This window comes from Mirounga angustirostris, unplaced genomic scaffold, assembly GCF_029215605.1.
Source record: "Mirounga angustirostris isolate CCGP_5_RB_7025 unplaced genomic scaffold, mMirAng1.0.hap1 SCAF_13, whole genome shotgun sequence".
NCBI classification, from domain to species: domain Eukaryota; kingdom Metazoa; phylum Chordata; class Mammalia; order Carnivora; family Phocidae; genus Mirounga; species Mirounga angustirostris.
Genome location: NW_026991721.1, coordinates 105,651,903 through 105,678,622, shown reverse-complemented (window position 1 = coordinate 105,678,622; position 26,720 = coordinate 105,651,903). Strand labels below are relative to the sequence as shown.

General features: G+C 39.8%; 1 protein-coding gene across 3 annotated transcripts in view; it reads right to left on the bottom strand.

Annotated features, from left to right (window-relative positions):
• Positions 1 to 269: 269 nt before the first annotated feature.
• GUCY1A2 (guanylate cyclase 1 soluble subunit alpha 2) overlaps positions 270 to 26,720 on the bottom strand; it is a 386,320-nt gene continuing 359,869 nt past the window's right edge. For 2 of the 3 annotated variants that reach the window (XM_064577515.1, XM_045895138.3), the window contains one exon: positions 9,161 to 9,385. In XM_064577515.1, the coding sequence (XP_064433585.1) occupies positions 9,176 to 9,385 (210 nt within the window). In that variant the 3' untranslated portion in view covers positions 9,161 to 9,175. Of the gene's footprint in view, positions 560 to 9,160; positions 9,386 to 26,720 lie in introns of those variants that run through there. The other variant, XM_045895137.3, reaches the window with a different exon arrangement.

The following is a 26,720-nucleotide window of genomic DNA, read 5'->3' as shown; positions in this document are numbered from 1 at the left end:
GACCCCCAAACCTAATGATTAAATATTCAACATCAGCAGGGCCATCTGCTTTTAAATGTACATATCACTTGCAGAAGTTTTTCTGGTAATCGGTGAAAATTGAAATCGTGCAAGAGAAATGCAAGGAGGGGAAGGAAGTTAGGGAAGGGAGGTGAGCGTCAGAGCATAGAGGATTAAGAACCTGTGCTGAGTTTCTTCCAACTTGAACTTCCTAAGTAAAATCTCTAAGTAAAACACAGGGAACATCAACGTGTTCCCACATAGTCACCTCCTCCTCTTCTCCCACCCACTCTCGGGAAGGAAAAAGCTAAAGCTTTCAGATCAGATTGAAATAACTCAGCAACATTTATTAATACTCGCCTAATTCTTAGGCCCTCAGGATAAACTCCCATTGACGTCAGCAGGAGATTTCTTGTGTAGACAATTGTGAACCCATTTTAGGAGGGAGTTTCAAAGACCTTACCCACCAGTGCTGGGAAATTGGCATCGAGAGTCCCAAACACCCAGATGCAGTCACTCACTCCTGCTGTTCCTGAAGGATGCTGCTTGAATTTTGTATCTGCCAGGAAGAAATAGGATGAGAGTTTGCCTGATTCTGGAAAATTGTCTTTCATGGCCATTGTCAATTTGGAAGTGTAAGGACTGGCCAGTAGAAGTGATGTTGTTGATTAGAGGAGCCAAGAGTCCATTTATACCCATCCAAGCCATGTCTGCACACACACAGTGGTTAGAGGACAGGGAGCTAGTTACCGTCGGCCACAGACCTTTCCGGAAATTAACATATCACCCTAGAATCAGGTTGCAAGGGATAAAGCCCATTTAAACTAGCTTAAGGTAAGGAGAGTTTAGTTTTAGCCTAAAACAGGCAACCTCATAGGCATTTAAGGATAAGAAATGAAATAGCCTTGCGGGGCGCCTGGGTGGCTCAGTCGTTAAGCGTCTGCCTTCGGCTCAGGGCATGATCCCAGCGTCCTGGGATCGAGCCCCGCATCGGGCTCCCTGCTCAGCGGGAAGCCTGCTTCTCCCTCTCCCACTCCCCCTGCTTGTGTTCCTGCTCTCGCTATGTCTCTCTCTGTCAAAAAAAATAAAATCTTAAAAAAAAAAAAAAAAGAAAGAAATAGAGCCTGGGGACAGACACTAGAACAGAAAAATCTTTTGCATGCTCATTCTTTGTGTTTTAAAGCAAGAGAGTCTCCCTTATATCTGCTTCTTTCTTTTTTCTCTTGTTGAGTTTCATGTGGTTCCACATTCTTTTACTTGCCCTGAAAATTCCATTGTCCATTACCTTCTAAATAACAACCCCTACGTCTCCAAGTGCAACTTCTCAAGAGAAAGAATCTAATTAGTTCAACTCAGTCCCTTCACTGGTTCTTCTTGTGTTTGCATTCAACCCTAGCCAAGTCAGCTAGTGCTGAGGAGTCACTTCCTACAAAAGGGGCTGTGAATGGGATACATTCCAGAAAAGGCAGTGTGGCCTGGGTGAGTGCTCCTAGAATGTTTGCATAACGCGTTGATACAAATTACCTATCCTGTATCCTGTATGGACCTGTGTAGAGATGCCCAAAGTGCTAGCTCTTTTTCCCTTCTCTTCCAGATCAGTATGAAATTCAGGAAATAGATAACCAGCTTTCAAATGACAGTGTTGAGGCCACAACTGGAGTTTTCAATCTCCTGCAATGGGGGTGTATTTTTAAAAACTGGATGATGTCTCCAATATCCATGTCTTTCTTTATCAAAAGTCCTCTGAGCTTGGATTGCTTCCGTTCCCTAATGAAGGTTTATACCTTTCTAACATGTTTCCGGTTAACACTCTTTTCCCCCAAATCTGAAGTGAGGAGTTGCTTATATTTTACATTAATAATGATAAGAATGCATTTGGATTTTACTAGTAAATGTAAAGATTTCCAAAACATCATGCATTTGGGTCCTACTGAGATTCTCAGAATATATATGAGCCAATGGAGTAATTAAAATCTTAATATTTGGATGCACTGTTTTTCTGTGGTTTTAATTTCATCTTCTAGCTAATTTTTTCCTCTAAAGTTAGAATACTCAGTTTATTTTCTCTTACTTGAAGGAAAAACAACTATTAGTTATTTTTTTGATCACGTCAAAGTTAGTTTTTGCAAAAATTACATATTCTGATGTGTGCTTACCGCTAGAGATTTACATAGGGCATATCTGATCCATTTCCAGGAAGGACAAACTGCTTTTTCTAATGAATACAAGGAGGATGAAGAAAAGTCAACAATGCAATGAAAAAAATTAGATTTCTTTTGACATATTTTCTTGGCTTTAATATTGTGGGAGTGGAAAGTTTGGGGTGATTTTTATCTTAATTGTCTTAATATCTTACCTTAATGTGCAAAATTTCCATTTAAATTTTTAGACTTTTCAAGGTGTAGCTATCACCACTTAGGAGTGTAATGAAACTTAGTTTCACAGTTTATTTCTTTGTTTTTAACCAACTTGACTTATTCCTCGAAAGCTCAAGATCTGAGCTGGGGTAAGGAAGGTAAGCAAGATCTTTCAGTTGCTTAATCTCCAGCCAGGAGATGTTATCTGTGGCCAGATGTTATCTGTGGCCAATAAATCAGTTCTGGGCATGGAAATAGTTTGGCCTCATATTGGAAATCATGCACGCTGAGTGTCTCCTGGCCATATGCAGTGCTGCCCATGTCACCTGATGAATATCTTGGCAGTTAACACCGAAGGAAATGTCAACTACTAAGGATGAGCTTTTTTTTTTTTTAAGTGAGCAACTGATGGATGGATTTAACTTTATTCATTCTTTTATTTATTCAGCCATTCACTCAAGAAACAGCAAATGTTTAGTAAATGTTTATCAAACACCTACTATATACCAAGTATTCTGCTAGATATGGGGATACAGATGTAAGTCAAAATGATACAGTCCCTACTTTAGCTCAGTGGGGAAGACGGTCACATTGATCATTTTCGTGTGAAGGGCTGTAGAGAGCTGTGAGAGGGAGAGGAGGAAGGCATACCTGAGGTTGGGAATCCAAGAACACCTTTATGTGAAAACAGCATTTAGGTAAAGAAATGAATGTTAAGTAGGAGTTAGGTAGGATGGTTGTGAAAGAGGAAGAAAAATTTTGTATTTGGGGAACTGAAAAGTCAGAGTAGCTGGCCCATAGAAATCTCTGGATAAAGTGGCTCAAGGCAAGACTGGCCACAGTAGCCTGAGCTCCGAATTCCCATTAACAGGTTGGGGCTCCATCTATTCGTGAATTCTGAGCCAGGGATGGCGAGATCTCATCACTGGAATGAAATAAAGAGAGTCAAGAGGGAATGTACAGTAAAGTGACTTTAAATGAGAGTGGGGGCAATGGAAATAAGGAATAGTGAATTGATGGAAGACCCCTTGGGAGTGTATCCAGTCTATCAGCCATTCTATTATTTATGAGTATAACAGAAGCAAAAACCATCAATGGGGTTGAAGCTGTTGGTTGCCTTGTAGTGCCATTTGATGAGATGGGGAAGATTGAAGAACGAGGGTGGTCTGGACTGAATTGTGCCCCCTCACACTCCTGTGTTGAAGTCCTAACCCCCCGTGTGACTATAATGGGAGAGGGCCTTGTGAGGATGTGGTAAAGGTATGAGGTCATACGGGGTAGGCCTAGATCTCTTATAAGAGGAAGAGAACCTAGAATTCTCTTTCACTCTGCCACATGAGGACACAGTGAGTAGGTGGCCATCTGCTAGCCAGGAAGAGAGCTCTCATCAGAAACCAAATTGGCTGAACCTTCATCTTGGACTTCCATGCCTCTCCGAGAAATAAATTCCTATTGTTTAAGACATTCATATGTTTAAAACATCATAGGTATTTTTGTCATGTCATTTGGTCATGGCAGACCTAGCTGACCAATCATAGGGCTTTGGAGGATGCCTATAGATTGAGATGGATGTGGGCTAGTTGACATGATGGGTGTGGAGCTCAGAGTGAGGTCCAAGCCACACATCAAAATCTAGACATCATTAGCGTTTATAAGCTATTTGAAGTCACAGATGTAAATGAATCCTCTAATGCAAGTCTGTAGATAGAGAAAAGAGCATGAATCAAATCCTGAGTACCCCTTATATATAGAATTTGGTGCAGGAGTTGTAGCCACCAGCCAAATATGTTGAGAAAGAGTGGCCAGAAAGGTGGGAGATTGGTTATCAGGACTTTGTGATGTTAGTTAGGAAAGCTAAGAGAAGACTGTATTAAAGCAGGGCAGTAGTAGTCAACAATGGTGAATATTGCTAAAGGGTTAAATAAGAGGAAGACAAAGAAGCTACCATTAGATGTGGCAGTGTAAAAGTCATTGGTGACCACTAGGAGAACAGTTTTGGTGTGATGGTGTAGTAGAATCCGTATTTGAGTGGATCAAAGGTAAAGAAGTGGAGGCAACTTTCATAGATCGTGTGTGTGTGTGTGTGTGTGTGTGTAAGATATTTGACTGTGACAGGAAGCAGACTAATAAGAGGGTAATTGATCTAATGGAGGGGACTGGGTCTAGGATGAGTGATGTTAGTTGCTCCTTAGGTGATGAATGTATCTCTATATCTAGTACCCTAAAAATTAAATAACGAAGTCTTTCACTATCATCTCTTATGGAAAATTTACTTTCGGTATATTTATTTTGGGGTTAGGTTTTCAAGAATGCACCTCCTTCGTTATGGCAAGAGCTGTCTACAGTTCCATTTCTTTGAAAATGGAAAACTTTTATATCCTCTCTCCAGTCAGGAGGTAGCTTTGTGCCCCTGAATCTGGCTACTTTGGTTGGATCCTTGTGACTTACTTCCAGACCTTTGGAGCAGGCTACCTACCTCTCCAGTCCTCTGCCTATTTCCTGCTTTTATCATTTCCTTACATGGATCTTGGCCCATCTTCAGTGAATTCTTTCTGCATACTTTGAGACCTCCATGATGCCAACCTGGCTTTCTGGATCATGTTCTGTCACCTGGGTTTTGGGCCTTCTTTGGCCACCTGCTCTGATTTTCCATCCTCATGGCATCCAGGCTGCGGACAGGTTACATGTATAGTGGGTTAAGAGTTCTCTAAGCCTAGGTAGGATCTTTCCCTGTAAAGGTTGCTGTGAGTGCTAAATTAAATACCAGCTATAACATTTACCTAAAACAGAGAAAATTCTAACTTAGTGGTGATTATCTCCAATAGTGACCTAAAGAAATTCTTCGGCTAGCTTCATTTGCCTTCTCAGGTTTGTGATTTCATTTGTGTTATTAAGTCAGCTGGAGTCTAAATAATAAAAAAGGTGATCTTTAAATCTGTCTCACTTCTTCATTTTAGAAATTAATGAACTTTAAACACTCGGTAACACTGTTTTAAGTGTAGTCTGTGACTTAACTCTTTTTTGTAAATAGAAAAAAGTCTTCAAAAATGGCTCCTTGGTCATTCAATTATTTAATCCATTTACCATTTCTGGATTCTAGTAGAATCACATTCTCTAAAGTATAGGGAAGAACACAGGTGAAAGAGGAGTAAGTGATGTGATTAAGAAAGTGAGAAACAAGGGGTGTCTGGGTGGCTCAGTCATTAAGCATCTGCCTTCGGCTCAGGTCATGATCTCAGGGTCCCGGGATCGAGCCCCACTTTGGACTCCCTGCTCGGCAGGAAGCCTGCTCCTCCCTCTCCCACTACCCCTCCTCTCCGCTTATGCTGTCTTTCTTTCTCTAAAAATAAATAAATCTTAAAAAAAAAGAAAGTGAGAAATGAATGTTAGATTTATCACTACATTTTTCTTCCTACTCCCAGAGTTTGCTTCACTCTAGTACTAATTAAATGTTAGGCAAGCTATGCCCAGTAGGAACATAAAAAACCACACATGTAAAAAAAATTTTTTATGAAATTTAAAATTTTCTACCAGTGACATGTACTTTAATAACTCACTTTTTAAAAGATTTATTTATTTGAGAGAGAGAGAGAGTCTGAGCATGGGCAGGGATAGACAAAGAGAGAGAGAGGGAGAAGCAGACTCCCCGCTGAGCACGGAGCCAGACTCGGGCTCAATCCCATGACTCTGAGACCATGACCTGAGCCAAAATCAAGGATCCGACTGAGCCACCCAGGTGCCCTTTAATAATTCATTTTTATTTACTTGTTTTTATCAGCTTTATTGATACATAATTGATCTATCATACAATTCACCCATTTAAAACCTATAATTTAGTGGATTTTAGTATACTGACAGAATTGTACAATAATCAGCAGAATCAGTTTTGAAATATTTTCATCATCCTCAGAAGAAACCCTGGAGCAGTTAGCTGTCACTCGCCATTTTGTGCCAGTCTCCTACGCTTGGCTCTGGACAGTCATGAATCTGCTTTATCTCTTCACAGATCTATCTGTTCCGCACGTTCTCTTTGGCTGTCATTCACAGTGTGTAGCATTTTGAATATGGCTACTTTATTTTATTATTCTATTTTTTTTAAAGATTTATTTATTTATTTGACAGAGAGAGACAGCGAGAGAGGGAACACAAGCAGGGGGAGTGGGAGAGGGAGAAGCAGGCTTCCCGTCGAGCAGGGAGCCCGATGCGGGGCTCAATCCCAGGATTCTGGGATCATGACCTGAGCCGAAGGCAGACGCTAAACGACTGAGCCACCCAGGCTCCCCATGGCTACTTTCTTTTAGCACAATGCATTTGAGATTCATGGGTGTTGTAATGTCTATCAGTAGTTCATTCCTTTTTGTTCCACTGTATGACTACATCATAATTATTCATTTATCTGTTGGTGGAAAATTGGGTCATTTCCAGTTGGGGTGAGTACGAATAAAGTTGCTATAGACATTCTCATATACATTTTGCTGTGAACGTAAGTTTTAATTTCTCTTAGATAATACTTTAGAGGTAGGATTGGTGGATCATAGAACAAGTGTTATATTTAACTTCATAAGAAATTGTCAAATTGTTTCCCCAGATGGCTGCTCCATATTACATTCTCATGGCATTGTATGAGAGTTTCAGTGGTTTTCTATTGTTGCTAGCACTTGGTATGCAGGGTGTTTGCTTTTGTCTGTGCCAGTCCAATAGGTGTAATGGTGAAGCCACATTTTAAAAAGTTTAAAAAGATGAAATTAATTTCAATAATATACTGTATTTAATCCAATGTACAAAAATGTTTATCATTTCAACAAGTAATAAATATAGCAATTACTAATATATTATTCTCTAATATAATGATTATTTCTCATACCAAATTTGGAAATCTGGTATTTTCCACTTACAGCACATCTCAGTATAATTGCTAAATATCCACAATTGAAGTGAAGTAGAATCCTATCAAAACAAAGTTTGGTTTAACTGAAAATGTTTTATACTGCTTCAGTTTTTCAATTTAAGTAGGAATATATTGGAATAAAATAAAAAGGCAATCCCTCAAGTGCACTAACCACATTTCAGGTGCCCCTTAATTACATATAACTGGTGACTAGTACTATTGGAAAGCAGAGGCAGAGATAGTCCCCCATTTACTCTCACCCACAGTACTTGATTGCTTTCCCAATCTCTGAACCATGGGGCCATCTAAGAGGCATAGACTTACTCAAGACTAAACAAGATTTAATGCCACCATGTTGAATTAAGTGCCTCATTTTGGGGATCCCAAAATTGTTATGCTCTAATGATTTAGTTTTTACTCTTCTTGCTTAATCCAAGTTCCTTCCGGGCACACACTATGTCTTTATTCTATTTACCAATGGATCCCCAGCACCTAGAATAGTACCTAGCACACTGTAGTAGGTGCTCAGTAACTGTGCATTGAAAGAACAAAGGAACAAATTAATGTGAAAATACTCTTGCACTACTGTAGTAACACTTGGTCAGAACAAAGTGAGTTTCCTACTGTATATATGTACTGAGTCTGCTGGCACCCCATTGAGGGTGGTCTTACCTGTCTTCAATAGTGAGGCTGGCATCTCACTGAATTTTTACTTCCCACTGAGTTTTGTCAGTGTTAGGGAAACTCTATGTCAATCAGGTGCAGCCAGCTCATAGAACCCAGTTGTGGTCCAGGTAAAGACACTTGCTGAGTGAGAGCATGGGGCAACCTCAGAGGTGTTCCTTCCTGTCATTCGAGACCAGGAGCTATGTCTGTACCATAGGTTCAGGCTCAGGTTCAGTGGTGGATGCAGAGGAAAGTATCCGTGTAATCTCTGTAAGCAAAGATCTAAGAAGAGCACAGTGCAGAAGGCCTAGGGACCAGGCCAGTATTCAGAGAGAGGGCTGGGGTTGGGGAAGGGATAGCATTGCTCAGAATCACAAACAAATACACCACAGAAGAAGTAGGAGGAGGAGGGAGGAGGAAGAGCAGGAGAGGAAAGAAAGGAAGAAAGAAAATAAAAAGCCCTCAGCAGACCGTTTGAGGAGACGAGTGGTCCAAGTCAGAAGCACAAGCATTAAAGGGATGTTGGGGATCGTGTGCTGAGTCTGGAATGTAGGCAGATGTCTTATCCCCGTCTGTGCTCACACAGAGCCCCTGGTCTACACTGTTACACCTGAGACCTCTCCCTGAGAAAGGTTTGCCAGAAGGAGTGCAAAGCCACATCAGCCTCAAGACCAAAGGAACAATAACTGATTGGCAGTGCGAGTGAAATAAACAGAAATAATAGTCCACGCATAGACAACAGCCTTAAATCTGTGCTTTACAAGCCACTTTTATAGACCAGAATGACACAGTTCATACCAAAGAGGCAGGTGTAGGGCTCAGAATGATGCTTCTCCGTGGTTCAGTTTCCGCCTTGTCCCCTGGGGGAGAGAGAGCACAGCCTGAAGGAGAAAGAGAACGCTGGGGCTGACCATAGCTATTGAGAGTGCAGGGGACTGCTCAGTGAATGAAACTCCGGATACTAGACAGAATTGGGAACAGTCTCAGGCAACCAGGACATTCGATTACCGTAGGTGTGTTCTCACTTCCAGGCTGAATTGTGTCTCCCCAATTTCCTAGATGGAAGCCTTCACCCCCAAAGTGACTGCATTTGAACACAGGGCCTTTAAGGAGGAAGGGGAAGTGAAATAAGGTCGTAAAGGCAGGGCCCTGAGGCCTCAGCAGAAAGCAGCACTGTGAGCACCTTGCTGTTGGACTTGTGGCCTCTGGAACTGGGAGAAAATCCATTCCTGTTGTTTCAAGCCACCTCGTCTGTGGCTTTCAGTCATGGCAACCTGAGCTGACTAAGACAACCCCCAAGTCGAATCTGCATTTCCTTGACCAGAGCCCCAATCTGAGCAGAGCAGATGATCAGGACAGTGTTACTGGTGACTCCCTGGCACGTCCTCATTTCAGAGGGATGGTGCTGAAGCGGTCCTGGGGCTGGGATCAGTTTCTGGATCAGGTATTCTGTCTCTGTCCAGAAGGTATTCCTCTTAAAAAAGAAAGAAAGAAAGAAAGAAATGAAAAAGCCAGGCTTCATCAGATATTCAAAGGATAAAATCATGGTTATTCAGTCCCAAACCCTGTTCCAAAAAAAGTCAGGAATTGGAAGGCAGAATATAGAAAGAGCCAGGGGCAAACTGCTGTGACTTTGTACAAGCAAAAGGCCACCTCATGGGAGTGGAAAAAGCCTGTGTTACTGTCTGGATAATGGTACTGACGATCCTCCTCACATTTGTGATGTGAGCTTGGGTACTAAGCCCCCTTAGAAAATGAGTGAGATCCTTTCCTTCTGTTTAAACAAGGTATCTGCCATATGATAGAATATCATAGAGCTATACTGATGTGGGAAAATGTCCATGATAGTGTTAAATATATTTTAAAAAGTAAACTTCACGGGCGCCTGGGTGGCTCAGTCGTTAAGCGTCTGCCTTCGGCTCAGGTCATGATCCCAGGGTCCTGGGATCGAGTCCCACATCGGGCTCCCTGCTCGGCGGGAAGCCTGCTTCTCCCTCTCCCCCTCACCCTGCTTGTGTTCTCTCTCTCGCTGTGTCTCTCTCTGTCAAAATAAATAAATAAAATCTTAAAAAAAAAAAGTAAACTTCACACCTATTTGCATACTATTTTAAGTATATAAACATCTATAGAAATCTAAATATTATCAATATAAATGCATATGCATGGAAGATTTCTGGTAGCACCGATTACATCTGGAGGGGAGACTTAGGGGTGGAGTTAAGGAGGAAGGAGAGAGTTAATTTCACTAAATGCGGATTATAGTTGGTCTCCAGGAGAAGTTAATGAATTCGTCATCTAGTTACAGAAGAGATGAGTAAAAATAAGTGCAATAAAGCATTCTAAGTACTAAAAAAGGAAATATGCATAGGGTTAATCAAGGATATAAAGAAGGGAGTGTTCATTTTTATACAGAATGGTCAGAAATGACTTTTCAAGGAGAAATGATGCAGGAGCTAAGGTTCAAAAACTGGGAAATGAAAAAAGGGAGCAGGGAAGCCCCATATCAGGGAGAGAGACCCTGAGTTAGGAGACATCATGGAACATTTGAGAATCTGCATGTGGTCCTCTAAACCCACTGCAGCCAGTTGAATATATTGGGGGTGGGGGGCAAGGCAGAGAGGTATGGCCATGGATAAAATCGATGAGGGAGATAATAATAAGCATATCTAAAATTTAATGAACAACGTTGAGAGGTAAATATTCTCCTAAGAGCTTTGTCAATACAGAGGGAGGGGAGGAGGTTGAGACAAACCTTGAGGAAAGGTTGAGTAGGCAACGATATCAACTAGTACATCAAGGATCAGCCCTAACAGCCTGGAAAGAGTTCTCTGTTTCTCTCTCTCAGTGTTTTGTGAGTTGAAGAATAACACACACTGTGGCCTGTGGTAGTAATGACAAGGCTGCCAGGTGGTTTATAACCTTGAGAGCTCAGGTCCCATATAGGTTCCATCTCAGGTCCCAAGGTGAGATGGTTAGATTGCCTTTGCCCCGCAGGTAGACCAGAAGTTGCTCTGTGACCATTTTCGGCCAGTGAAGAAAACTTCCTTCACAAGAAGTGACAGGAAAGGACGTTGACCTGGTGCTGGAACCTCCACAGCCCATGGTGGCTGGGTCTGCTACAGCTTCATGATGTTTAACCAGGGAGGCCTAGGGCATCTGGGGGAAAGGACCCACATGGCTGGGAGCCTGGAAGCAGCCTGGGTAAAACAGCCCTTGAATGAAATAGTTCTTTTGAGAGTTGTATAGGTAATTGATTATTTTATTTTTTTAAACATTTTCTTTTTAAATAATCACTACACCCAACATGGGGCTCAAACTCCTAATCCCAAGATCAAGAATTGCATGCTCTATCAAATGAAATAGCCAGGCACCCCTTTTAGGTAATTTGGAACTTCTTTCCTTTGAGATTCCCATCTGGTTCTATCCAGAGCTATAAATAACTCCTTGTGCCTTAATTAAAATGTCCCATTGAATTCACTTTTGCTTTAAGATTAGAAACCAGGCTTTCATTGTTCCATACAATGTGACTTAATAACACATGAAAAAAACTTGCTGTTAAAGTGACCTTGTGATGAAAAAAACTTGCTGTTAAAGTGACCTTGTGATGAATACCAAAATATGTTAGCAGAATAAAAGTTGTGTGAAAATACCAAACAATGAGCAATGAACCCAAAAACCTAGTGTTAGGCATCAGGCCCACTTGGACTCAAATTTTGGCTTTGCCACTTGGCTGGGTTATTGGACTTCAAGCCTCCACAGCTCTGCCATGAATTGGGAGGAATATGTGAACTACCCCATGAATTTTATTTGGAAGAACAATTGAGAGAGGGTATTTAAAGGCCTAGCATAACATCATGCAGAATGTAAGAACCTCTAAAAGAGCTGTATTTCATTACTATTATTTTAAGAATTTATCCCTTCATAGTTTTATCTGACAAGTTTTGCTTGCAAATGTACTCAATGTAATTTATTTTCAGGTGTGTAGTTAAAGGCGATCTCAGGTTTTAATAAATAGTACTCACAGTAAGCCATCTGAAATCCTTTGGGCTTTAAGATTATTTTTTAAAAATCTGGTAACAAAGCACTGACTGTATAGGAATTTATTTTCTTTGTACTTGAAGGGTAGTGAATTTATGTATTACTCATTGCACACCTTAAATGTATGTGAAATATCCCTTTGTACTGATTTGAGTGGTGTGGTATAGTAGAAAAATATAAAAGTGCAGTCACCATATGCCAGCCCATTGTCAGTTTGATCCTTACAGTGCCTCCCTGAACTAAGTACTGATCATTCCACTTCATGAATGAAGAATATGAGGGAGGCATTACATCCTTTGTTCAACGTAATAGGAAGGGAGGTGAGCTGGGATTTGAACCCAGGTCTTTGAGACCATAAACCCCACCCTCTTCACTGTACTGTATGTACTACGTACTGTCAGTAAAATAAAGCGAAAGAAACTCACTAGGCACAGTTACTATGAAGACTGGTGTTAAATAACAAATATTCAACTAAATACATTTGAAGACCTAATCAGCTTTATTACATGATGCCTGATTCAGGCAGCATCCCATCTAGGAAAAAAAAAAAAAAAAAAAAAGGAGCTGGGTTGAGCTGCCAGGAAAGGAAAGGTTTTTAAAGGCAGAGAAGGAAAAGAGAAAAGGAAATTATTAGCCCAGGATGCCTTGTTTTAGGTAACGTTTCCGTCCTGAGGGGAACAGAAGGGGTCTTTCCTTGGATCTCCTCCTAGTACAGAGCAGGAAACCCTGGACTGCCTGGTGAAAGGTCACATTCCCCGGGATTGAAACCTCCGGGAAGTGGGGTGTTAAATTTTGGTTTGCTGATGTGGGGCCCTAATGTAAGTGACTCCATTTGGGGTCCGGTGGATTTCTTTTTAACACGGGTGATAATGTATGTCATTTCATACGGTAAACTTTAAATGTTAGCAATTTTTAAATTCTCATTTCTGAGAATCATAGTAATCTGAAATGAAAAAAAAAAACCAACTAGGAGTGCCTGGGTGGCTCAGTCGTTAAGCGTCTGCCTTCGGCTCAGGTCATGATCCCAGGGTCCTGGGATCGAGCCCCGCATCGGGCTCCCTGCTCGGCGGGAAGCCTGCTTCTCCCTCTCCCCCTCACCCTGCTTGTGTTCTCTCTCTCGCTGTGTCTCTCTCTGTCAAAATAAATAAATAAAATCTTTAAAAACAAAAAAACAAAAAAACCTAATATTTTGGAATTCATAAAATACTCAAGTTTCCAAGTATACCCGGCAATAAAATGCATAATGTGGACAGAGTCAGGGCTAAGAAATTCATAGATACTGACGCATCAGACTTTTAATAAAGCAAAAAGAGGTGTTTAAGTATGGTGAGCAGAGTCCAATATTTAAATTTCTATCTGATGGCACATTTTACCCACTGCTCATTTTGTGTGAAATAAGGAAGAACTGACTGTTCTCTTAGAATTTTTAATCTGCTTAACAAGGAATTTCTGTGTGTCCTTTTAAATGCCTTTCTTATTCAAGAAAACAAAAGTATGTTCACAGTATTTTGTTATTATTCTTTTTATATTTTAATCTTAATGTTTTCCTCTCTGTCTTTACCACTTCTAGCTTGGGTGAACTCAGTGAGTACTTTACATGAGAGCAAAAAACCAATGTCATTTTCAAATACTTCAAATTATGCCAAACAGGATGCAATTTGCCAAATACATTTTAAATGAGAACTATTAGCATTGCTGTGTTTGTTCAACTTCAGAAACATAAAAGTAGCCACACTGATGGTTTTACTCTATACCAAAAAAGTTCAGAGACTGCTAATTAGTGAGTCATCCCCCAAACCCTGTCAAGTCCTCGGGTTCCATCAATGCTAAAGGACCCAGACTAACAGAGAGGAGAGGAGGTATAGGGGAGTGAGGGGTGCTGCTCCCAGTCCGTCTGGGAGTGGGCTTCCCATGTCTATACTGTGTAGAATCCTGTCTGTGTAGCCCCCGCAGATTTCCCAGAGTCAAGGAAAAAACAAGTTTTAGTCTTGCTCAAGGAGCAAAAATAAATCCAGCCTCAACTCATGTATAATTTTGGGTTTAGTCTCCCCCAGTAGGTGAATACAAAGTTAGAACATCTCATTAAGGTTATACTAGGGGATGCGCTTACCCTCCAAAAGTAGAGATATGTCAGTTTTCACAGTGTGCTTGATCTCCGAGTCTCCGACCTCTGACAGAAATCATCACCGCAGCTTAGTTCCAATCTATGACTCATAATTGAAATAGCCAAAGCTCTTTTTTATTTTTAATTCAGTTTGGATTCTGTTGTTACATAAGTCTGTGTATTGTGGAAAATCAGCTAAAATGTTAAGTATTTGTCTAACACATTTTAAATTAGCATTTTCTCCCCTTCTTCCCTCCCTCCCTTCCCTTTCCCTCCTTCTTATCTTTTTTCTTCTCTTTTAGCTCTTTCCTCTCTCTTTCTCTCTCTCCTTCTATTTCTTCCATTTTACCCTTTCTGCCTTCCTATCTGCATTTTATTACATGTGTTATGGTTATAGCATATTACGTATACCAGTTATCTTACACCAAATGATGAGGCAGGATCTTATCAAGGGACGCCTAATCGCCCTGACCAACTGGCCATTTAGTTTATTCATTACAAGCTAATCAAGGAAACCTTAAAGGATTTACCTAAAACTTTTTCAAGTACTAGACAAATCTTCGGTGTATTGCTACCATACAATGAAGAAAATAAAGAATATTTCAAGCCTTTTTCTCCTTTCTAATGTAGATTTGTGCCCACACTTCAGAAAGCCAGGTATCTTGGGTCACAATTTTCTTCAAATTATAATATGGATGTCGAGGAAACTAAGCAGAGAAAATGACCTCCCTCACAAAGCTTTTGTGAGACAGACAAGAGGTACCTGAATCAGGAAGAGACTTATTTTTCTATTATTTTCATCATGGAAATGCTAACATTGAAATGCTGTACGTATTTTTCTCCATTGGAGCTGGACTTCAAGCGTTGTTCGTCTCCTTTCTACATCACTGGTTGGGCAGGTGGCAATTTCATCAGGACAACTTTTATTGCAAAGTATGCTCTTAAATGAAATTCAGGGCAGATGAGCTAAAGCTAGGATGCTGTTGGTTTACCAATGCCAATCTTCTACTCACAAAATTCAAGTGCTACTTGTCTTGTAATTGCAAGTGTAGGGATATATCTTCCCTCACTTAGAAGCACTCACATAGTACTAGATCATTATCAGGCAGGACAGCATATGAATCTTAAATTATCACCCATCCACGTTCACAGCGCAATTTGCTCTATAGTGATTTGGAGGGTCAAGGAGGAAATAAGTTTTGGATTTCTCTTGATTCAAGTAGGGGGCATTGAGTGGGTTCAAGTGTTAGTGTTCTTTTTGAAAAGACCAATATATTCTAATTTTAAAAATGCATACTCCATTTAAATATGAATAACTTGGTAGATTTTGACTTTCATTTGGGTTTTTTCCCTCCTAGTGCTAAGCAGTGTTCAGAGGTCATCATGTTATAGTTGGCAAGGGGACAAATGTCAAATAGAAGGATGAAGCAATGATGTCTTCTCAATAAAGACAGGCTGACAGTGAGGATGGATAGCCACCTCCTTTATACTTAATGTGAAATATGTCAATGTGAGCTTGTAAAAGAGCCAGTGTGCTCATGACAGGGAATGATCTTTCTTTTTCTTTGTTTCTGCTCCCTATGATGAAAGTGGAGTTGAAAATGGCTACTGTGGAAAAGTAATCTAAGCTTTTCTTCCGGGGGATTGTAGACAGGTATTTAAAAGTCTTGCAAATGATGTAATGAGCACTGGGTGTTACACATAACTAATGAATCATTGAACACTATATCAAAACTAATTATGTACTATATGTTGGCTAATTGAATTTAAATAAAAAGAAAAAAAGAGATAATTTAAAATGATCATACTCAGGGCGCCTGGGTGGCTCAGTCGTTAAGCGTCTGCCTTCGGCTCAGGTCACGATCTCAGGGTCCTGGGATCGAGCCCTGCTTCGGGCTCCCTGCTCAGCGGGGAGCCTACTTCTCCCTCTGCCTCTGCTGCCCCCCCGCTTGTGCTCTCTCTGTGTCTCTCTGTGTCAAATAAATAAATATTTTTAAAAGTAAATAAATAAAATGATCATACTCTAAAAAAAAGTCTTGCTTGAAAATAAGATGTAAAACAAAAACAAGATGCAACCTGCAAGAGTTTGACACAGCATTAATCAAGAGCATACTGGCCTTTTTCATCTCAGGAAAAATACAGAGCTTAATAGATTTAGAATAAGAAAAAAATTTCTAATTAAGCTAGAATGAGATCAGTTAATTGAGCAACACTTGATGATATCTGTATTTGTGGGCAACCTTGATTCTAGCTGCTTGAATGTAGGCTTAGTAGCATCCAAATATTGGCATTTTAAAAATAGGCACTATTAAATTCAAATTGCTTTAATTACTATATAATTGCATAATATTTAGCAATAGTCATTCATACAATTTTTAAGACTCTGCTTCATAAAATTTAAGACAACATCAGTTGCAAGACCCACTATTATTTTATGAACCACTGAGAAAAACAAAAATTCTGCCAAAATATGGCACAATGCACTAAAGAAAATTTTCCGTGATGCATGAATTGTTGACAGCCTCTTATTGCTTAGAAATTACTTTCCTCTGTTCTAAGGATCATGGTGGTTTTCCCCAACTTCATTGTGGTGCCTCACACATTTGAGACAATTCTTCACGTTTCTCACAAACAGGATGTACCACAATTTCATCTATTCATAAGTGTCTTCCTTTCTTTGATCCTATAACAACACTTGGTCATTATTTTGAAAGACAATATGGAATTGTGGTTATTCTCCAAACAATGGATATTTGCTTCACTCATTTCTTTTCTTTATCATTTTGAATAAAGAGAAGCTTTTTCTTTTCTATAAAAACCCACCATGAAATCTTTCAATACATTTTAGATAAAACTCAACATTTAGATAAAACTCAACTCAATTAGTAATTGCCAATGTTCCTAACTCTAGAAATATATTTTCTAGTCCTAGTCCATCCTTGTAGGAAAAGAAGACAATGGCATGACTTCTGCCTGATCCCAAAGAGCTGAAAGCCACATGGATTTTTTTTTTCTTAAGATATTTATTTTTTATTCCCTCCAAATGGATTTTTCTTCATATATATATATTTTTTATCTTTAGGTACATTTGGGTTTTTTCTCCTTTTCTTTTATGCATATACACACACCCCACATATACAAGTTTGGATCCAGTTTGTTTTAGATATTTTGCATTGATAATTTTTTTTCCTGTGTATTTTTTTTATTACGTTATGTTAATCGCCATACATTACATCATTAATTTTTGATGTAGTGTTCCATGATTCATTGTTTGCGTATAACACCCAGTGCTCCATGCAGAACGTGCCCTCTTTAATACCCATCACCAGGCTAACCCATCCCCCCACCCCCCCCGAACCCTCAGTTTGTTTCTCAGAGTCCCTAGTCTCTCATGGTTCGTCTCCCCTCCAATTTCCCCCCCTTCATTATTCCCTTCCTGCTATCATCATCTTCTTCTTCTTCTTCTTCTTCTTCTTCTTCTTCTTCTTCTTCTTCTTCTTCTTCTTCTTCTTCTTCTTTTTCTTCTTCTTCTTCTTCTTCTTCTTCTTCTTCTTCTTCTTCTTCTTCTTCTTCTTCTTCTTCTTCTTTAAAACATATAATGTATTATTTGTTTCAGAGGTACAGGTCTGTGATTCAACAGTCTTACACAATGGTGAGCACTGTGAATTGCCCCATGGATTTTAACATGTATCCTTAGTCCAAAGATTTTAAGATATACCAAAAACTCATATGTTTTAGAATCAATGAAAAGCGTACTTACTTTATAAGAGTACTTACTTTACCTTCTATGTGTATCTTCACATAAGAAAAACTTCCATAACTATATTAATAAATACTTTGGGAGCTTAGAGGGATGAAGGAGAAGACCATAAAAAAGTTCTCCAAGCCACCAGGGAAGTTGAGTGCTTGAAACCAAAGTGCTCCAGAGGAAGTAAACAAATTCTAGAACACTTCCTACAAACTTATATTTGTAAAGATATGTCAATATAAAGGGATAGCAATCTATAAAACAGAGTGCTGGCACTTTGTTAAAAATATTAGGGTAAAAACTAGTAGAGTCAAGAGAAAGTGAGGGAGGCAGTGTTGGGAATTACTTATTACCAATTACTGGAAACTAAATAATACGAATAAGTCAAGTCCAGCCCCCTGAAAAGCATAATCTAAGTCAGGGGTTAGCAGACTTTTTCTTTTTGGCCTCATTGGCCACATACATTCTCTGTCACATATTCTTGTTTATTTTTTACCATCTTTCAAATCATGAAAACCATTCTTGTCTCAGGGCCCTACAATGAGATTGCAGGCTAAATTTATCTCTGGCCTCAGTCTGCAGACACTGGTTTAGATCAGAGGTTGTCAAATTTTAGCTTGCATCAGCATCATTTGGCGGGTTTTCTAAAACTGACTGCCACCCCCAGAGTTTTGGATTCAGTAAGTCTGAGATAGAACTTGAGAATTTGCATTTCTAACAGGTTCCTAGTTGATGTTGATGCTAAAGATCCAGGAACAACATTTGGAAAAATCCCTGGTCTGGTGGTAAAAAGTGGCCTGGGAGCAGTAACATGTAGGTTAAAATTCTCACCATTTCACTCTACACCTGTGAGAACTTAGGCAGCTTACAGAACTTCATTAAAATTGCAGCTTCTTCAGCTGTGCAATAGACAGAACCTCCTTTTCTGGGCTCTTATGAAGTTTATTTTATTATTATTTTTTATATTCCATTATAGTTAACATACAGTGTTATATTAGTCTCAGGCGTACAATATAGTGATTCAACAATTCTGTGCATTACTCAGTGCTCATCATGATAAGTGCCCTCCTTATCATGCCCTGCTTATCATCCCCCTCTCCTATTTCACCCATTCTCCACCTCCCCTCTGGTAACCATCCGTGTGTTCTCTATGGGTCTGTTTCTTGGTTTGCTTCTCTCTCTCTTTTTTTTCCCCATGATAATTTGTTTTGTTTCTTAAATTCCGTATCTGAGTGAAACAATATGGTATTTGTCTTTCTCTGACTGGCTTATTTCACTTAGCATAATCTCTCTAGCTCCATCTATTTTTTGCAAATGGCAAGATTTCATCCTTTTTGATGGCTGAGTATATATTCCATATATAATATATATATATATGCCACATGTTCTTTATCTATTCAGCTATCCATGGACACTTGAGCGGCTTTCATAATTTGGCTATTAGATGAAGCTGCGATAAATATCAGGGTGCATGCACCCCTTTGAATTAGTTTTTGTATTTTTTGGGTATGGGCTCCTGTGAAATTTAAGATAATATTTGTAGGGCATTTAGCACAGTGCTTCATGCAGAGTACTTGCTACATAAATGTTAATAATGATGAATCCTATCAGGTGGGAGCAGATGCACACTCATGTGATGACATATCATGTTGAAGGAGCCCAAAATGGAATGAAAGAAAGAAGTTATAATCCTATGCCTTACATCGATGTATTTGAGGTGAGGAAAAATATAAGTGAGGAAGTTTAGAAGAAAAACATAAAGGAAGTAGCAATGTTGGCATTTCTGGAAAAGATACCAGATTCTTTCACATGTGAAAAGACATGGCATTTTTCTAAAGGTGACTCATGAAATAAATGGCTCGATTTGTAGTCCATGATCAAACCTTGTGATGACCTGAGAGCCTAGCAGGCTGTGGGAGAAGTGAAACAGCTCAGAGGTTCTTCTGCGTAGAAACGTGGAACTCGTTTTTAGTGACGACACATGCAGTTAAGCAGCTGCTCCTGTTTTGTTGTCCTCACGCTCCAGCCATTCAGACGGTGCTTGAGCAATGTCTCTGCTACCTGGTATAGTTGTGAACGCTCCCTCTGGCTCTGTTTGGACTTGGTTCCTGCGTGTGGTCATTCTAACAAAGAAGTCAACAGCTCAGCTATCAAAGACACCTTTGGGAGTTGTTGAAAAATGCTCCACCTCCACCAAGACAGAGATAAAAGGAGTGGGTTCCCCATGCTAAGAAGCTGGCCTCTTCTCTAGTGTGCCAAGTACAAAGGATGTTCTCACCACAAATAATTAGAATGAATAAAACACTCCTAGCACCCAACGAATGGCACCTCTTTGGCAGATAACTATTAAAAACATTCATAGTAAAGCCAATGAACCACTTTGGCTTTGCCTTGGGCTACTTCCATCACGAGTGTGTCTCTTCTAAGATAAGCATTCTCATGTCCAGGCAATGACGTAGGGATAAAGGATCCCAGGCTTTGGGTCACATAATCCTGGACATGCATTATGAATCTACCGGAAGATCTTGGAATTGTTGAACATGTCTAAACAGTGGTTTCTTCTGCATCATTATCTGTCTCATGCTTTACTCTTGCTTTCATAAAAGCCATCACCCAGAGTACATTTTTGAAAAGTAAATCCTATCAGTTCATTGCCTACTTAAAACCCTTCTGTGGCTTCAGTGACACTTGTAATTTTATATTAACTTCTTATCAAGACCTGCAACATCAGATCGCCTGGGAACAGAATTGCAGGCCCTACCACAGAGCTCCTGAAACAGTTACTGTTTCTTAACAAGGTGTCCAGATAATTCTTATGTACATTAAAGCTTGAGAAGAACTGGCCTGTAAGGCCCTCCTGACCTCGCCATGAGTCTCTGACTTGACTCACTTAACTTACCCTTCATTATACTCTAGGCACTTGGTCAATCCTAGAATGCAGGACCCATAGGGTCTTTGCCCTCTACCTAGGATATCCAGCACTTAGATCAGCTCATGACTAGGACCTTCTTGTCATTTGAGTTTGAGCTTACAATTTGCTTTCTCAGAAACACTATTTCTTTGTTTTCTTTCTTATCATATGATTCCACCCAGTATAAGAACTGTAAGAGCTAGAATTTGACCTATCTTGTTCATTGCTCTATCCCTAGTACATAGAATAGTGCCTAATATATGGTATATGGTTAATAAATAGCTTTGAATATGTCAAGAAATATTCACCTCCCAGGATTGTACTGGGGATTAAAGTACATTGTAGTACATAGGGGTTGCTTACTTTACTTTTTCCTCCTGCATTTATCTGTATGGTACTGACCTGCCTGGATTGTACAGACCATGTCTGTGGTAACCCAAAGCATTCTATATCAAGATCTTAAAAGAGGCCTTATAATTGTGTCAGCTTTTGACTTCTCTGAGCTTCAGTTGCTTCTGAATCTAATCTTGACAATTTTCTCCAATAGATGATGGGTCAGAAGCACATTTAGTAAAAGGAATAATGAAAGAGGGAATAGAGGCACTTAGTCTAACAGATCCTGAGACACAGCTGCACCCTTTACTTGTGTCAGGACGGTCCTAGATCTCAGGTAAGGATGATCTGAGCAGGAGTATGCAGCGTAACTATTCATTTACATAAAGGAAATTTGGAATGCTGGGAGTTCGAACCTGTGTAGTTTATTCATTTATTTTTCTGAAGTTGGGTTGTCAGAATGTGGAACACAATGTGTGGCAAATAGAGCCAGTTATCTAGCCATGATATCTGAAATGGTTCACTTTCAGTACCCTTGAAAATACTAGAAAAATGCTGGAGGTTGAGAATTGTGGGGGTGAGACAGCAAGAATATCTGTGAAACTTGAGGAAGTGAATGGAGTGATGTGTCAATGAGAAACCGTTTGCAGGGGCAAGACCACAGGCTTTGAAGGGCTATGGATAGGTGTTGGGCTTGTCTGGTAACTAGGCATAACAATAGTAACTACTGTTGTTTACTAACTGTGAAGTATTACTTAATCCTTCTGGCCCGTGGTGCTCTAATCTGCAAGAGTTAGAAAATGTTAGTGCCCTGCTCCCAGAGTTGTAAGGAAGAGATGAGATCTGTGTGTAAGGCGTCACTGTGCACATGGCAAGCAGGCACAGCATCCTGCAGATCACAGTCAATCAATACACATTAGCAATTGCCAGAATTATTGGGAGCCAGAGAGCAGACGGACAGGGTGACATTCCTGCCGCCCCCCTATTACAAATACATGTGGATATCTTTCAGATGCCCCATTTGTCTCTCCCTGTACTCTCACACCTTCCTCTGTCTCTCTACATTTATCTTCTTCCTCCGGACAGAAATTCTGCAACGACCAGATGGATGGGTCAGAAACACAGTTTGAAATGGGTAGAGTATAAAAGCGAAGGGACCAGGTGGATGGTAAACAAGCTCCCTTTTGTACCTTGTCCAGATGATAAAACCTAGGAATTCATTCCTCTACCCAGATATAATTGGCTGCTTCAGGAAGTAGTCGCCACCAGGAACAGTTTAGGGAATGTCTATGAAAGCCGTGAAAGAGAAAAATGAGGCGGAGTGGAGGAACGGTTTTATCTACACTGGGGTCATAAACTGCAAGAGCAATTCCTCCTTGGCCTGGCAAACAAAATGAGATGAATATTCCACTTGATAGGACTTGAAAAATGAAACTAAAGTGTAACACAGTGGAATAATTTAAACAGTATCAGAATACATATATAATTTCTCTAATGTAGGAAGGTAGGCACTGATACTTTATTGTAATGACATACCTGATTTTTTTCTTCCCTGGGCTAAGACAGTTTTTATTAATTATGGTGGTAATGTTGAAATAAATTTCACTTTTCTCTGTGAGGTTTTGTAAGCTTGTTTCTCTACTGTAATGATAATGAGGAAAATCCTAAATATCTTCTCTTCTCACTACTCTTCACAAATTTCTAATTCTGTGGCATAGACTACTGTGCCATGAACAGCTTTATCAGACAGGGTGTATTAGCTACTTATTGTGCTGTGACAAGTTAACCACAAATTGAGTGGCTCAAAATGAAACAAATTTATTACCTTGAAGATGTGGAGATCAGAAGGCGGCAATCAGTCTCAGTGGACTAGAGTCAGCAGAGCTGCAGTATTTCTGAATGATCAAGGAGTGAAAGCATTTCTTTGCCTTGTCTGGCTTCTGGAGGATGCCCTCAATCCTTGGCTCATGGCCCGGCATCACTCCAATCTCTTCTTCTCTTGTCATGTTTTGATCTCTGACTCTAGTCCTCCTGCCTCCTCCTGTAAGGCCCCTCATGATATTATTGGACCCACTTGTGTAATCCAGGATAATCTCCTCATCTCCAGACCATAACTTAATCACCAATTCCCTTTTGTCAGGTAAGGTACCGTATTCACAAATTCTAGGAATTGGGATGTGGACTTCTCAGGGGAAGAGCATTATGCAGCCTCATACAACAGTCCTATAAATCTTCCAGTTTTTTGCCTTGGCCTAACTGGCTCACCCCCATAACAAATCTGTGCTGTAATTACAGGTGGAGGGGAAGGTGGTAGCCATTTGTAGGGATTTCCCCACCTCCATCCATCCATTCTGGGCTGTCTAGTTTGTGGCCATCTTCACAAAACAGCCATCTCTAAGACATTCACCTAAGAGCTTGACCTGTGAAGATGAATCAGCAATTCCCATATGTGAGTTTTATTCAGCCTGGCCACATTTATGGAGGAGGGGGAGGTTGATATTGCTTCTATTCTAGTCTGCGTAACTTGGAAAGTGTTGGGTCTGACTACTCAAAAAGCTAATGTCTTCCATAGACAACTAACGTCATTACCACAAAGAAATTGTCAAGAAGGGATTGCAGATTTCTTAGCTTGGCACAGCCCATGTGCCTGTGTTTCATGTGCAGCTCTCACAGCCCTCTGGAACTAATTTATATGTCCCAAAAGCTCACCCTACATTCCATATTCAGTATTATTATTTTTTAAAATTCTTCACATAAATTGCTATTTGAGAATTCATCATGGATTTATTCAGTGTTGTCTCTCTTCCAAGCATTGCCCTACACTCTAGGGATACAAAAATGAATACACCATAGCATCTACCTTCAAGGAAGTGACTGTTCAATATAGGGGTTTTAAAAGTGTGACCTCTGGATCCATCAGCATCACCAGGGATCTTGATAGAAATGCACATTCTTGGGCCTCATCTAAGACCTACAGAATCAGAAACTCTTAAGATGATTCCTAGCAATGTGCAGGTTAACAAGCCCTCTGGGTGATTCTGGTGTATGCTATAATTGGAGGACTAGTAACTGGGCTAATAGGGGAGACAGAAACAAACAGATGACGGCACAGACACATAATCCCGGCTCTAAGAATAGTGTTGAGTATGTGGTGTAAAAACCCAGATGAGGTTACCAGAAAAGCTGAGCAGGTTTCACATCAAAGGTAACATTTGATCTGGGCTGGAATGGATAAGTAGAGAGCTTTCTTAGATTATCCTCCAAACCTTGATGTACCTTGAAGTCATGGAGATCCCATATGGCTGATGCACAATGCATGTGGGGTAGAATCAGGGTAGGTAAATGCAGGAGTTAGAAAGGACTTAGGTTTTGAAGGACATTTTATCTCAAGCTGAAACAAATGGGATGGTTTTCTTTTTTGTTAGAAGACTCTGGCACCAATATGAACATGGATCAGAGAAAGTAGGTATCAGTGGCGAGGATGTCAGATAAAAGACGGAGGCAGAAGTCAACATGAATGATGAAGAGGGCCTGAGCTCTTGGTAGCTAAGAGCTTTTAAAAACATTTTGAGAATTTTCAAATAAACAGAAAAGTTGAAAGAATTTTCCAGTGAGCACCCATATGTCCACCAGCTACACATTATTGTTAATATTTGACTAAACTTGCCTTGTTACACATCCATTCCTTTATCCAACTATTCGTTTTATTTTTTTAGTCGTTCTAAACTGAATTCCAAACACATGCCTTCTCCCTGCATATCTGGTATCACATTGTTCCCCAGAGTTCAGTATTTGATATGCTTTTATGTTTTGAAGTAACATTTATGTATAATAAATTACACTAACCTTAAATGTTCACTGAATTTTTAAAAATACCTGTAATTAGTATTTTCAAATTGATAGATAACCTCTATCAAGACATAAGACATTGTCCTTACTTCAGAAAAAAAAATCTATTACTGCCCAGTCAACTCCTGAGTCCACTGTTATAGACACATGCTACTCTGGTTTTCTTTCAACCATAGATTTTGTTTGGGCTGTTCTAGAATTTCTTATCAATGAAATTATACAATATGTACTTTTTTGTGTAAGATTTGTTTCACTCAGCATAACTTTTGAGATTTAGCCATACTGTTGTATGTATTATGAGCACCTTTCTTTTCACTGTAGTAATATTCCTCTGTGTGAGTCAATATACCACATTTTGTTTATACGTTTTCCTATTGAGGGACACCTGAGCTGTTTCCAGTAGTTGGTTAGTATTAAGAAAACTGATGTGAGCATCCCTGTGCAAGTCATTTTTTTTTAAATGAACACATGTCTAATTCTATTCAATAAACGCCTAGGAGTGGAATTTTAGGGTCATAGGGTGGATACATGTTCAGTTTTATAAAGAAATAGTGAAATCATTGCTCAAAGTGGTTGTATTCCATGTACATCCCCACCAAACATTGTATGAAGATCCCAGTTATTCCATATTTTCACTAGTTTTGCAGTTGTTAGTCTTTTAAATTTTGGCCATTCTGATGGGTCCATGGTATCACCTATGGGTGGCTCTAACTGGCATCTTCCTGATGAGTAATGAGGTTAAGCAGAATTTTATGTGCTTACTGGTCATTTCTATATCTTTGTGAAATATCTTTTTTACAATTTAATTAAATTCAATTAGCCAACATATAGTACATCATTAGTTTTTGATGTGATGTTCAATGGTTCATTAGTTGTGCATAACATCCAGTGCTCATCACATCACATGCCCTCCTTAATGTCCATCACCCAGTTACCTCATCTCCCCACCCACCTCCGCTCCAGCAACTCTGTTTGTTTCCTGGAGTCAGGAGTCTCTCATGGTTTGTCTCCCTCTCTGATTTCTTCCCTTTCAGTTTTCCCTCACTTCCCCTATGATCCTCTGCACTATTTCTTATATTCTACCTATGAGAGAAATCATATGATAATTGTCTTTCTCTGATTGACTTATTTTACCCTCCAGGTCCATCCACATCAATGTAAATGGAAGATATTCTTCCTTTCTGATGGCTGAGTAATATTCCATTGTATATATGAACCACATCTTCTTTATCCATTCATCTGTTGAAGGGCATCTCGGCTCCTTCCACAGTTTGGCTATTGTGGACATTGCTGCTATGAACATTGGGGTGCATAGGGCCCTTCTTTTCACTACATCTGTTTCTTTGGGGTAAATATCCAGTAGTGCAGTTGCTGGGTCATAGGGTAGCTCTATTTTTAACTTCTTGAGGAACCTCCACACTGTTTTCCAAAGTGGCTGTACCAACTTGCATTCCCACCAACAGTGTAAGGGGGTTCCCCTTTTTCTACATCCTCACCAATTTTTGCCATTCTAACTGGTGTAAGGTGGTATCTCATTGTGGTTTTGATTTGTATTTCCCTGATGGCAAGGATGTGGAACATTTTTTCATGTCTGTTGGCCATTTGTATGTCTTCTTTGGAGAAGTGTCTGTTCATGTCTTCTGCCCATTTCTTGATTGGGTTATTTGTTCTTTGGGTGTTGAGTTTGATAAATGCTTTATAGATTTTGGATATCAGCCCTTTATCTATTATGTCATTTGGAAATATCTTCTCCCATTCCATAGGTTGCCTTTTAGTTTTGTTGACTGTTTCCTTTGCCGTGCAGAAGTTTTTATCTTGGTTAAGTC